This window comes from Quercus lobata, chromosome 2 (assembly GCF_001633185.2).
Source record: "Quercus lobata isolate SW786 chromosome 2, ValleyOak3.0 Primary Assembly, whole genome shotgun sequence".
NCBI lineage: Eukaryota > Viridiplantae > Streptophyta > Magnoliopsida > Fagales > Fagaceae > Quercus > Quercus lobata.
Genome location: NC_044905.1, coordinates 17,423,306 through 17,437,255, shown reverse-complemented (window position 1 = coordinate 17,437,255; position 13,950 = coordinate 17,423,306). Strand labels below are relative to the sequence as shown.

Below are 13,950 nucleotides of genomic sequence, written 5' to 3'. Positions count from 1 at the left end.
CGAAAGATAGGTTCAACCGATCGAAAGTTAGGTTCGACTGATCGAAAGTTGTGTTCTACAAATTTTAAATCAGGCCCAAGCCCACAAAAATGTTTAGGGTTCAATCCAACACTACTAAGTATAAAAGAAAAACCCTAAATACAGTTTAGAAGTTCTTGTAAGTCTTATGAGTTACTCTTGTGTGATCTGTGAGGTTTTTGTAACTTTCTAACTCTACAAGTATCTACCAGAACAAGATCTACAATTAAGAACTGGTGGAAACAAGTTGCTGCATAAAGATCTACTACTGATGGTGAATTGAAACCTTTGAGTGGGATCACAAAGTCACAAACATGGGAGTTTGTGTTCAACAAATTCAAGATAGAAGAATCTGTGGAGTCAAAGCTGCATATGGTCATGTTAGTAAGTTCTACAAGAGGTAAATTTAGATTTTAGGAAGAAAATCTGAAGAAAATGGGCTTTTACTCTTTCTTTTTAAAATATCCAGCAAAATGCCCCATGTCTGAAACTCGAGTTCCAAAAAAAAAAAAAAAAAAAAATTCGAAGTTCACGTTTGCTATAACTCGATGTTCCAAAAATCAAGTTATACATTTGAAACTCAATTTTTAGAAAATCGAATTTCAAAATAGGGGCATTTCCCTAATTAGTTTTAGACATGGGGCATTTTGCTGGATATTTTAAAAAGAAAGGGCAAAAGCCCATTTTCTCCGAGAAAATCTATTGTAAACTTTCATTTTGTCATAATGAATTTGTTTACCTTGAGGATAGTTAGTTTAAATCTTCTTCAGGTTTTTTACCTTGAAATGGTTGATTTCATTGGTTTTTTTGGGTCAACATATTACTGTCTTCTTTACTTTTCCACACTAAATCATATTATTGCATGAATTTAACCTAGATCTAAAAAATCAATCTAAGTAACTACTTGCATAATTCATTAAGTTAAACAAATCTGATTTAATTTATAGGTGTCTAAATAGAACCAAAAAAAAAAAAAAAAAATCTAAAATATATATTAAATTATTTATCTGTAAATATATACCAATCAAATCGTTTTCAAATTATATTTTAAAATCGTAAACCAAATGCCAAATCGACCTTGCCGGTATCACAAATTTTCCCTCTGACCTCTGAACCTTACTTCACCGATCGACCACGTACACCACCACTACCGATTAGTTAGGGCTGATTTCGGGCCATTCATTGGTCAGCATTTTGAACACTAAAAATATCATAACTACGATTCAGAAGTCCAATTCTGGCAATTTCATTTGCTCCTCCGTACACTTGAATTCACATAGGGACAATAAGATTTTAAATTCCAATTTAATGTTTGTCTTGAAGAATCAACATGACCATGGTTGTTGCCTAGCTAGTACTGGTAGCACGTGTTGCTATCAGTAGGTCAAACATCCAAATTTCTAGATGGAAGATCACTAGATAAGCACGACTTATAATTGTCAATGTCAACTTACAACTGACAATGTAAAATGTAAATTCATCAGATTCATAAAAATAATAATGGACACCAACGTGTTTCTTTCACTTACAATAACAATATATATAGCTGGTGAAAATGTAATAAATTTCAAGTTGATTATGTCTTTCATCAATCTTGTTACTTTAGGATGTTTATTGAATTGCCCCCACAATTTCAAAAGAAAGGGCCATCGGTCAGCTCTCCCTCCTCCTGCACCTGCTTATTAAATTGGCATTTCAATTATATCATAATTTGTAAACACAAACATGAAACATGTACTAACCCGTAGGTTGGGAAAGTAACTCTGATGAAAGAAAAAAATAATGATAGTTGATTCAAAGTTTGAAACCAAAATTCAATTGATTCATTTAAATGATGATAGTTTTCTATATTTCCTTGTGTTTGGTAACATTAGAAAATATAGGTAAAAAAAAAAAAAAAAAATCTATATATTACTTTTCTGTTTGTGTGTTCTATTAAATATTACTATTTTCTCAAAAAAAAAAAATATAAGGATGTTTATCTCACATCGATTGTGTATGTTTAGGGACGGAGCCAGACTTTCAACCCGGGGGGAGGGCAGGAGGGGGGCAAAAGTTTGAAGGAAAAAAATCCTGAAATTCCAAACTAGCATATTTAGTGTTAACAAACAATAAAGTAAAATATACAAAATAGCCATTTTTTAAAACATTGCATTGTAATTATTTATCAAAAGGCCTCAACGTCTTTTAAATCTCAAAAGCATTTTATTAAATGTCAGAAGTTTTCCTTGCAATGTATAAAATTCAAACTAGCATCTCTTCCTATATTTAAAAAAAAAATCAAATATTATAATTGATTAGACTATGGTTTTGTATTCCATTGTTGTTATTGTTATATATGTGTTTTGCCTCTGTATTTATCTTTCACAAAAATCTCAACTAAAAGACAAAACCACAAGTCCACACCACAAATCCATTATCGCCCATTTAAATAATACACTACTGTACTGTATCATTAAATTAACCAAGCAAATGGCCGCACTTTACTATTTCTACTGTTAAAATGAGGCAATAACTTTACTTCTTGTTAAGTCAAAACAGATGGAGATAGAGCCACTGAGTCAGAGATGGGAGAGAGATCAAATTTTGAGAATCTTTAGATTTAAGAGAGAAAGAAATGAGAAACAAAGGAGAGAGAGTCAGAGATGGGAGAGATGAAATACCAAAGAAGAAGAGCAAGTTGTGTGGCAACTGCGACTTATGACGCATACAGCATATCTAATCAGATATCTCTAATCAGTTTTGGTGGCCAGGGCACGGTAAGACTATGCCTGCTTTGCTGGTGGCGGTGTGGCATCACTATCCAGAGCAAAGGAGGCGTGACTCGTGAGACATGCTCTCTCACAGTCTCACTTGCTATTAGATTTTAATTTCTATTTAGGGTTTTTTTGTGCAGTAAATTTGAAGAGTTTTTATGGACTGGATTTTTTTGTTTTTATTTTTGTTTCTGAAAGGCTTAAACTATGGGTTTGTTGATAAATTTGTTGTTGTTGTTTGGGCTATTTAGATTAATTTTTGTGGTTGTTATTTGGGCTTTTTTTTTTTTTTTGGAAACAAATTTGGGCTATTTTTTGGGTTTAGAGGGTCGAAGAAACTGTGGGGGGGGGCAAAGTTTTGTTTCAATAGGCTCAAATTCTAAATAAACCTTAATTATACCTACTATTTGAAAAAAATAAAAAAATTGAGGGGGGGGGGGGGGGCTATGGCCCCCCAAAGCCAATGAATGGCTCCGTCCTTGTATATGTTAGAGTTTCAGTCTTTATAACTCCAAATTACTACTACAAAAATTAGGTCCTTTTATAGCAGTACTCAGGCTATATAATGGATTATAAGTCTGTTTAAAAATTTTCTATATATTATTTTTGTGTTTGTATGTTCTAATAAGTATTATTGTTTTCTCAAAAAAATATATATAGGTTAAAAGAAACTAGTTTTACTCAATGTAAAACCTATTAAAACAAAGACTTATTTTATAAGTTGTTTTCAGCTAATTTTTTTTCAAAAAACAATTACATCTCACAAGTTTTTAAACTTACTTTCAAGGTTATTATCAAATATAAGAAAATAAAATAGTCTTTTCAAAAAATATTTTTTGAAAAATAACTTTTTTTTCCAGATAACTTTAATAGTGAAACAAATGGTAAGCCTAAGAATTTATTTGGTTAGGATGAAAGGGGAAGTAAGGAAATTGACGAAATAAAATAGTAGGATGATTATCATTTTTCACCATTAAGAACTCAGAGCCAATAAAGGGGGGGCTCCAAACATACAGAGAAGAAAACTAGTTTTTGGCACACAAAAAGAAAAGAAAATAGCAAAGAATTTTATAATCCCATAAAAAAGCATGGTTGAAGTGATGATGATGAAAGAGTCAAGGTCATTGCAGCTCGGCGGATTTGAACTCATAAAGTCGACCTCGACTCCATGATAAAATAGAGTAAAAAGGTTGAGATGAAAATTATACCCCATACTATCTAAGGAAGGTAGATCTCTCTCTCTCTCTCTCTCTCTTGTTGGGAAGTAGGGAAGAGAGTCATGAAAGAATAGAATAAGATATGAAATGAGAAACCGAGTATATATAGTCTCCACCATGTGTAAAATACCTAGCATTAAAAACTGAAAAATTTATAGTAAACCTTTGAAGTTTGAAGTTAATTTTTTTTAGATGAGGTTGCTTGCCAACTGCAACATGAAATCTTGTGGTCATCCTCTCAGCGGGCATTGACCATAATCCAGAGAAAGAAATGAAAAATAAAATAAAATAACAACAGTCTTTGATCAAATGGCATTTGCTCTATCTTAGTATTTTGGACTGTAGTTTTTTTTTTTTTTTAAATGATTTTTTATAGATTGATAATAGTGGGGGGTAGGTGGGGAATTCAAGTACTCCTTTTTAAAGTAAAAATAATATTAGTATGCAAATTTAAAATTACGTTTAGAGTCCTACTTGGTTTAGCCAATTGGCTAAACCACCAATTGGCTTAACCACCAATTTTAATGAATTGATTCGCAATTCAATACGGGTAGTTAATTAGTCAATATTCTATCACAATGTTTGCATGGATAAATACATTCAAAAAAACAGCACACAATAAGCCAAAAATAAGCACACAAAGACAAAATATGTTCACCATCATGGAGTGAAAACTCTACAGAGTAAAAAACCTCCAAGGGTAACCCCAAACTCGCACATGACATCAAGCACATGTAGTTAAATTATATACTCTTTCTAGCAAATGCAAGCTCTCAACCTAAAAAGCATAGATATTTCATTTAAGGTTCAGTATCTATATCGTATCTATATCATACCTGTATTATACTAGTATTGTACCAATCGTTTCATGTTATAATTTTTTAGAAATTACTTATATCACCGTGTTGCACCCATGTCCATGCTTCCTAGCTCTCATGTAGGGGCTTCTAACTTATCTGCTAGCTGCACAAGGTGATACACTTGCAAACCGACCTCTTGACTATTCCAAGACTCCTCGTAGATTTGATGTAGTTAATGTGGTTTCAACAGCAACATCCAACACACATATAATGATCAAGTATATGCATGTAACACATGCAACATTTTCTAACCTTTAGTATCACATGAACCACTGCAATAAGCTAAATTTTAACGATGTATTAATTTGGGCTTTTTCAATAAGTACATACCGAGCTACTAATATTGCACAAAATTTTTTTTTCTTTGGTTCTGTATTAAAGCGTTTCTATGTTTTGTTACCACAAAACCATTGTCCAGATATTTGTAAAGCCATTACATCAATTTTAGGTCATTTTCTAAGATTATTGTCGTACGGTTCCCTAACAAAATATTAAGCTGACTCTCTTAAATATGAATCTTGGGATGCTCATTGGATATTTTCTTCTATATTATATTACACAAATGTGTGGAACCCCACGTAATGTTGCTCGAATGAAATCTGAAGCCATATCGATCGTAAAGATCAAAACGTCAACTAGTGTTGTTAGGTTGCAACTTAAATTATTTTTTAGTGAAGTTTCTCGATAACCATTGTCATCGCAGCAATATTAGTTTGAATATGATATTAATCTATTATTCGTTGCTCATCAAAGTCTCCTTTTCACACTTTCGTCAAACAAAAAATCTCCTTTCTTATGCTATATTCCCAAGTACAATGCCCTATAAATAAGACTACTTCTGACTTAAGATGACCATGCATCTTAAAGCTACGAAGATATTCAAACAAAATCATGAAGATGCCTACCAGAATTGCTTTTTCTCTTTTCATCTTCATTATTCTTTCTGAAAGAAATATCATGGCCATGGCACAAAACACGTCGACAATCCCAGTTAACGTGGGTGTCATTCTTGACTTGGATACATGGAATGGGAAGATGGGGTTCAGTTGCATAAACATGGCCCTTTCAGACTTCTATGCCTCCAATCCTCACTACAGAACTAGGCTGGTTCTTAACTCCAGGGACTCCAAAAGTGATGTTGTTGGAGCAGCTGCTGCAGGTTCTCTCTCTCTCTCTCTCTCATAGATTTAGTTTCCTTTTTTTCTTTTTGGCCTCTTTACTCAGTCTTTAATATATTTTTTTCTTGGGGAATGATTGTTACATACAGAGTAGGCACACTTTTTAACAAAAATCATGATTTGAAGTTAAAATTTTCAAGTTACCTCAAGACATGATTTTTGTGCAAAAGTATTATATGTGTAAGGTGTGTATAACTTTTATTTTTATAAGATTAACTGGTTAACCCTATGCAATGGTATATGGATTATTGGGATTAATGTTTATGAATGTAATATAAATCCTTAAGACTTATTCACCACAAACTCGTAACGAAAGGCATAGACTTATTCACTCACAGCCAAATTTTAATACACTTACCGTTGTTACAGTGCCTTTTGAGAGGAGCTGATGGTGTGTTTTGTTATAATCTTATTATTCACTCTCCTTTGTATGTGTAGACTTGTTAAAAAATAAATAAAATAAAAATCATTTCAATTGCATGTTGCTGAATTTTAAAAAGATAAAACAAAATCGGGAGCGCTACTTGCTTCTGCTATTTTTCTTCTCTCTTTTTTTTTTTTTTTTTAATGATACCATTTTTATTATGTTTCCTTGGAATTTGAATTCAATTTTTCAAAACATAAATTGGATGTAGCATGAAGAGTTCACAATTAAAATCATAGCCTTTCAGTTTCTCCACCAAAAAAAAATGAGAGAGAAGAAGATCAAAGCCTTTATAGCTATTTTCTTTCCATGGTTAATTTTAGGTTAAATTACAAATTATACCTACAATCGCTAACTTGTTTTCAATTTAGTCTTTCAAGTTTATTTTTTCATTTCAGATTTTTAAATCAATATGTTTCTAATTTGGTATATCCGTCTAATTCAGTTCAATGTCATTAGCTTTAATATTATCAATTACCAAAATTTAAAAATATCTGAAAATAATTATTTTTATTTTTATTCCAAAATTAATAATATAATATATATATATATATATATAAGAAAAAAATAGTCAAATTATACAAGTCCCAAATTAGAACTAAAGTATACTAGTTCGAATTAGATCGGGTGAAATATCTAGGGTATTGTACCCAGTGCAATTACCCACATCCCTACTTACATTTTTGTTTTTACCACTCTCATTTTTTTTCTCTCACTTTTTTTTCCATGGTTGAGATTAAAAGTTGTTTTTTTCTACTATTAATCATAGTCATTGAGAGCTATTATATTTGGTGCAATACCCTAAGTGTTGGACCTGATCTTAATCCTAATTTTCTCTCAATTAATTTCTTTTCCTTTTATTTTCTTTCTTGTATTTTTTATGTTAGGGAATGATCATAGAGGATATGATTAAAGTTTATTCACATCAGTTTTCTTTGTTGGATTTTTCAATAATTTGCAATAAAACCTATAAAATCAACTAAAATTTCCCTTTTTATTTTATTTAAGAAAATTGACTACTTGATCTACCTAGAAAATTATAACTTAGAGCATTTGTAGTAGCTCATGCAAAAATTCATGTCTATTTTAGTATAAGAAACTTTTTTTTTCTATTTTATATACCCATTTTTCAAAACACACATCAAATTTTCAATTTTACTCCACATTTAATCAAAATGTCAAAATTTCTTTTTTATTTTTTTTCTTTCTTTCTTTCTTCACACATAACAACCACTATCCACTCGCTTCTTTCATTATTGTGATATGTAAAGAAAGAATAAAAAACTAAATGCAAAATGAATAATATCAATGTAAATTTATACAATTATTATAACAACTATGCATTTTTACTCAATTTTGCATAACTTGATGTGGGTAAATTTTGAACTTGGTTGGTTAAAATGTGATCATTTTCTATTATACAAGCAATGATATGAGCGCTCTTACTGTAATTGCCACCACCATTCAAGATTTTTTTTTTAGTAAATATATTATAATTTTCTACTTATTAAAATACTAGTATTAAATATATTTAATGAAGGGTTTAACATATTAAAAAAAAAAAAAAATGAGTAAGTTGACCATTGACGCTATGGTTAAACCAATTGTGTTCATGAGTGTGCGTTGTGCTCTAGTGACATCGTTCACAAAATTCATAATGTGTTGCTATCATTGGTCATAATCCAAGTATACATTAACAATATTAATAATATACTCATGTTTGGAGTTTCTATTTCTGTTTGTTTTAATACTGTGATATCTAGAAAATGAGTTATTTTTCAAAAAGCATTATCTATAAAACTATATCATTTTCTTATGTTTGGCAACAACTTTAAATTAGTTAGAAAATTATCTCCTAATTTCCCATATATAGCTTGACGTGAGAAAAAGTTTTTTTAAAAAAAAATATTTAATGGAAAATAATCTCTAAAAATAAATAATCATACTTTTTTGTTTGACTAAAGATAGTTTTTTTTTTTTATTAATTTTTTCTGATGCTATCAAATACTAAAAAACATAAAATTTAAAAAAAAAAATATATATATATATATATATCTTCACACAAAATTTTCCATCAAAATGGAGTTGTTTATATGTCTTGGATTGACCTACTACTTTGTATGATATTGTTGGAGTCAACACAAGACTACAAAAATCAAAATCATACAATATATTATCCTTTTCTTCTTATTCAATATTTTTTAAATATATTTAACGGAGGGTTTCATATTTAAAACTTAAAAATTTTATAAAAAAATAAAAAAAAAATGTGTAAGTTGACAATTGACACAATGGTTAAATCAATTGTGGTATGAGTACTGTGCGTTGTACTTCCGTGTCGTCGTTCACGATATCCGAGTATATATTAACAATATTAGTACGTACTATACGTATAGTATACTCATGTTTGGAGTTTCTCTTAATTGTTTATATACGTCTTAGATTGACCTAGTGCTTTGTATGATATTGGAGTCAACACACTCAACACATGACTAAAAAAATCATCATACAATTTATAATGTTTTAGAAGGTCACGTTAATCATATTATCTCATTTTAATTGCTAAAACTTTCCATTGTTTAATACTAAATTTTACCTTCATTTTACAATTTAATTGCTAAAACTTTACATTGTTTATTACTAAATTTTACCTTCATTTTTTAAACTTCTGATCATTTTGAGTGTACATGTAAATGGATAATAAATCAATTTCTCTTTGTTTTTGGAACACAGCTCTAGACCTCATTAAAAATATAGAAGTGCAAGCTATCATAGGGCCACAAAACTCAATGCAAGCCAACTTTGTGATTGATCTCGGTGATAAAGCTCGGGTGCCCATTATATCATTCTCAGCAACAAGCCCTTCTCTTTCTTCCCTTGAGAGTTCATACTTTTTTCAAGTCACTCAAAATGATTCATCTCAAGTGAATGCTATAAGTGCAATTGTTCAAACTTATAAATGGAGAGAGGCCGTGCCAATCTATGCAGACAATGCATATGGGAAAGGTATCATACCCTTCTTGGTTGATGCCTTGCAAAATGTTGATGCCCGTGTCCCCTATCGGAGTGTCATTTCACCATTAGCCACAGATGACAAAATTGGTGAAGAACTTTACAAGTTGATGACAATGCAAGCTAGAGTCTTCATAGTGCACATGTCAACCAAACTGGGTTATCGGCTTTTCAACAAAGCAAGAGAAATTGGAATGATGAATGAAGGTTATGTTTGGATAACTACCAATGGGATAACCGACTCTCTATGTTCATTAAAACGATCAGTCCTTGACTCAATGCACGGGGTTTTGGGTGTAAAAACTTACTTTCAAGAAACAAAAGAACTTGAAAATTTTACAATTCGATGGGAAAGGAAGTTCCAAGAAAACAATCAAGCCATTTCGAATGCTGAACTGACTGTTATAGGACTATGGGCATATGATGCTGCTTCAGCACTAGCCATGGCAGTCGAGAAGGTTGGGACTACAAATTTTTACTTTCAGAAGACAAATGCTTCAAGCAACTTGACTGAACTTGAAGCTATTGGGATCTCTCAAAATGGCCCAAAACTTCATGAAGCATTAATGGGTATCAAATTTAAAGGCCTAGCAGGTGATTTCAATTTTGTTAACGGGCAATCACAATCTTCAACTTTTAAGGTAATTAATGTGAATGGTAATGGTGAAAGATTGGTTGCATTTTGGACTCCAGAAAATGGACTCTCAAGGAAATTGAATTCTGGGAACACAAGCACATATTTTTCTTCCAAGGAAAATGTAGGACCTGTTATATGGCCAGGTGATTCAAGTTCTGTTCCAAAAGGTTGGGAGATTCCAACAAATGGGAAAAAGTTGAAAATAGGAGTTCCAATGAAGAATGGTTTTACTGAATTTGTTAAGGTGACATATGATCCTATTTGCAACAGAACACAGGTAACAGGCTACTGCATAGACGTCTTCAACGCTGTCATGAAAACATTACCATATGCTGTTAGCTATGAGTTCATTCCCTTTGCAAATTCAAGTGGTGGAAGCAATGGGAGTTATAATGATTTGGTCTACCAAGTTTACCTCGAGGTCAGTAAAACCCTTCATCTTACCAATTTTAAACAACTAAGATTACATTTGGTATTTAACTATTTATAGGAATGCTTAATTGCTTATACTATTCAATAAGATATTAAATTGATGAAAATTCTCCTACTTTGTAACCAAAAAAGGGAGTGTGTATTCCATGCTATGCATAATATACAACAACATCCTATATAGATTTCTTTCTTTCTTTCTTTTGTCCCCCCTGATTTCAATTTTCACGTTCTCTATCTAACCAAAGCATTCATAATAATGAAAATGATCTACGTAACATTTTACTTGGACAGAATTTCGATGCTGTGGTAGGAGATATAACAATTACAGAAAACAGGTCTAACTTTGTCGACTTTACATTGCCATACACTGAATCTGGAGTATCATTGGTAGTGCCAATCGTGGACAATGGGACTAGAAATGCATGGATTTTCCTGAAGCCTTTAAGTAGAGACCTTTGGATAACAAGTGGGTGTTTCTTTGTGTTCATTGGCTTTGTAGTTTGGGTTCTTGAACACCGAATAAATGATGATTTCCGTGGGCCTCCAGCACATCAAATTGGAACAAGCTTGTGGTACTCTTTCTCAACCATGGTTTTTGCACAACGTAAGTTCCAATCCTTCACAATTGTCTCATCATACATACCTCTAGAATCTTATTTCACAAAAACAATCACCACCGTAACAATACACAAAAATAAATGTATAACTTAGTCCTAGTGCTCTCAGGACTTATTTATAGTCTTGTCTTCTATCTTACACGCAACAAGCTATGCCATCACTTTGAATAATGATCGTTATACACTTACTAGTATTACACATTTACTGTACATACATTACCAAAACAATATTTCAATTAAAATTGTGAAATCTTGTATTTTGTTTTTTCAAAACTAGATTTCACCGTTCACAATTTTACCAGGATTTATGTATTTTTAAAAACAAATTTCTAAGGAAGTATGTACAAAGTGCAAAATAGCAGGTGTATAATTAGCTTTTCCTTATTTAATTATAAGTACTAGTCGACTATGCTTTCCTAATACTCTTCGTACACTAACACTCTTAATAGGATTAAGGCAACTCTTTGCTTCATGGACTGGAGTTCACCATTTGTGACCTATATAGTACAGATAGAATTTTCCCCAAAACTAGGAGAAAGCTTCCTCTAACTTACTTCAAGATTCAAATGAGTATTCTCGTGTATATTTAATTACATAAATTATTTATAATCTTGTGACATGTGTAAATAATTTATTAAATTAACTACAAAAGTACATGTGTATAGTGTATGGTCATTTAAGTTAGTCTCTTTTAACTCGTGTGTTTGACATTTGATTTTAAGCTAACTTATTGCTTATTTTGTGACATTTGTGTATTGCTTGTAGGCCTCTCACTACTTTTTAAAAATAAACTAGCTTTTAGTTTTTTGTTTCATATTATGCAAATAAGTTACCAAAAATAAATAATTTCCAAACGGACACTCAAAACTTAAATTTGGAGAAAACTGGAGAAAAACTTTTGTCCTTGTTAATACTAAAGATTCATTACTCTCCATTATTATGAGTCAAAAAAAGTGATATTATATTTAGAGTTGCATATCTTAAACATGAATTACTTTGTTATTTATGATGCAATTAGGTTCTTTTTAAAAAAAATCCTTTTGATTTAAATTACAGGGGAAATAGTGGTAAGCAACTTGGCAAGGTTTGTAGTGATTATATGGGTTTTTGTGGTGCTCATACTCACTCAAAGTTACACTGCAAGTTTGACATCACTCTTAACAGTTCAACAGTTACAACCAACTATTAGTGATATCAATCAACTTATTAAGAATGGAGAGTATGTCGGCTACCAAGGAGGATCTTTTGTTTTGCCAATTTTAAAGAAAATGAATTTTGATGAAACCAAACTTAGAGTATATGATACTGCTGAAGAATGTGATATACTATTGTCAAAAGGAAGTGCAAATGGTGGTATAGCTGGTGCTATTTTTGAAATTCCTTACATGAAGCTTTTTTTAGGACAATATTGCTCCAAGTATACCATGGTTGAATCAATATACAAAACTGATGGATTTGGCTTTGTAAGCTTTCTCTCTCTCTCTCTCTCGTGTATGTGTGCACTTAAGTAAGTGTATAGTTTCTCATTTTTTTTAATGACTTGCAGGTCTTTCCGGTAGGTTCCCCTCTAGTATCCGATGTGTCAAGGGCAGTTTTAAAGGTGACAGAAGGAGAGAAAATGAAAAATATCGAGAATGCATGGCTAGGTAAACAAAACAATTGTATAGACTCCAAGAACAAGGTTTCTTCTGCGAGTCTTAGCCTAGCTAGCTTTTGGGGCCTATTTCTCATTGCCGGGGTTGCTTCCTTATCAGCTCTCATAATTTCCTTGTCTATGTTTCTTTACAAGGAAAGGGAACAAATCTGGATCCCCGATCATTCAGAAGGCTCGATACGGAGAAGAATTCATGACACCTTAAGAATCTTTGACAGAAAAAACCTCAGTTTCCATATTTTTAGAAAGAGAGAACTGCAAGAAAAAAGTCGTATTGATAGTGATCATGTTATAGGCGCAAGTGAAGCCTCGCCAAACACTAAGTACCTGCAAAGTCCTTCAAGCTATACTACCGACACTGAACCCCCCTCTGCTTGCTTGGGAACTTTAGGAACGTCTCCTGGAGAATATGGAGATTTCAATCCAAATGGTCTAGCATCTCAATTAGAACCACCTATCGAGCTAATTAATTAGTTGCCCAAATCTAGACGGAACAATAACTTTAGAAATAGCTCATGAAAACTATTAATATGCATTTTCTGTCTTATTTGACAGTAAAATAGTCAACATTATCGTACATTCATTTATAAATTTGCTAAGCTACAGCTTGTTGTGCCTTGTTCTGTTGATTAAGTAACACGATAATTTAAAAGCTTGATTCAATTTTTACTTATGAAACGTATGTTTTGACATTTGTTAATGTGTATTGGCCACCAAAATATCTCTCTGGATCTACTAGTGAATTATTTTACACCTTAATAGTAATAACTTTAACAAAAATTTAAGCAAAAGTACATCTTGTTGGCAAATTTTTTATTCAAATGACAAGATATTAGTGTTACGAACATATCAAACCAAGCTAGGATTTGTTCAACATGGTTCGTTAAATAATTGAGCATCAAATTTTAGCTCAAGTTTGATTTTTTAATGAAAAGGCTCATTGGAGCATCTTGATGAGTCAAACTTGAGCTAAGCTTGATTCATTTTACAACACTAATTATAAGAAATTAATTTAAGGTCCCTTATAAACTTAATGGTAAAAATTAACTACCCATGTAGATAATGACGTGAATTTAAGGTCCCTTATAACGTGATGGTGTTTTGCTTCATGGTGTTGATATCAGAATGCCTCTTTATAGGACATT

The 13,950-nt window shown here is 31.7% G+C and overlaps 1 protein-coding gene across 1 annotated transcript; it reads left to right on the top strand.

Annotated features, from left to right (window-relative positions):
* Positions 1-1,101: 1,101 nt before the first annotated feature.
* LOC115960307 (glutamate receptor 2.1-like) lies at positions 1,102-13,279 on the top strand. Its single transcript, XM_031079130.1, has 6 exons — positions 1,102-1,127; positions 5,736-6,010; positions 9,187-10,523; positions 10,826-11,138; positions 12,208-12,614; positions 12,698-13,279. Exons 2-6 carry the CDS (start codon positions 5,743-5,745, stop codon positions 13,277-13,279), a joined length of 2,907 nt encoding a protein of 968 aa, XP_030934990.1. The 5' UTR covers positions 1,102-1,127; positions 5,736-5,742.
* Positions 13,280-13,950: the final 671 nt, after the last annotated feature.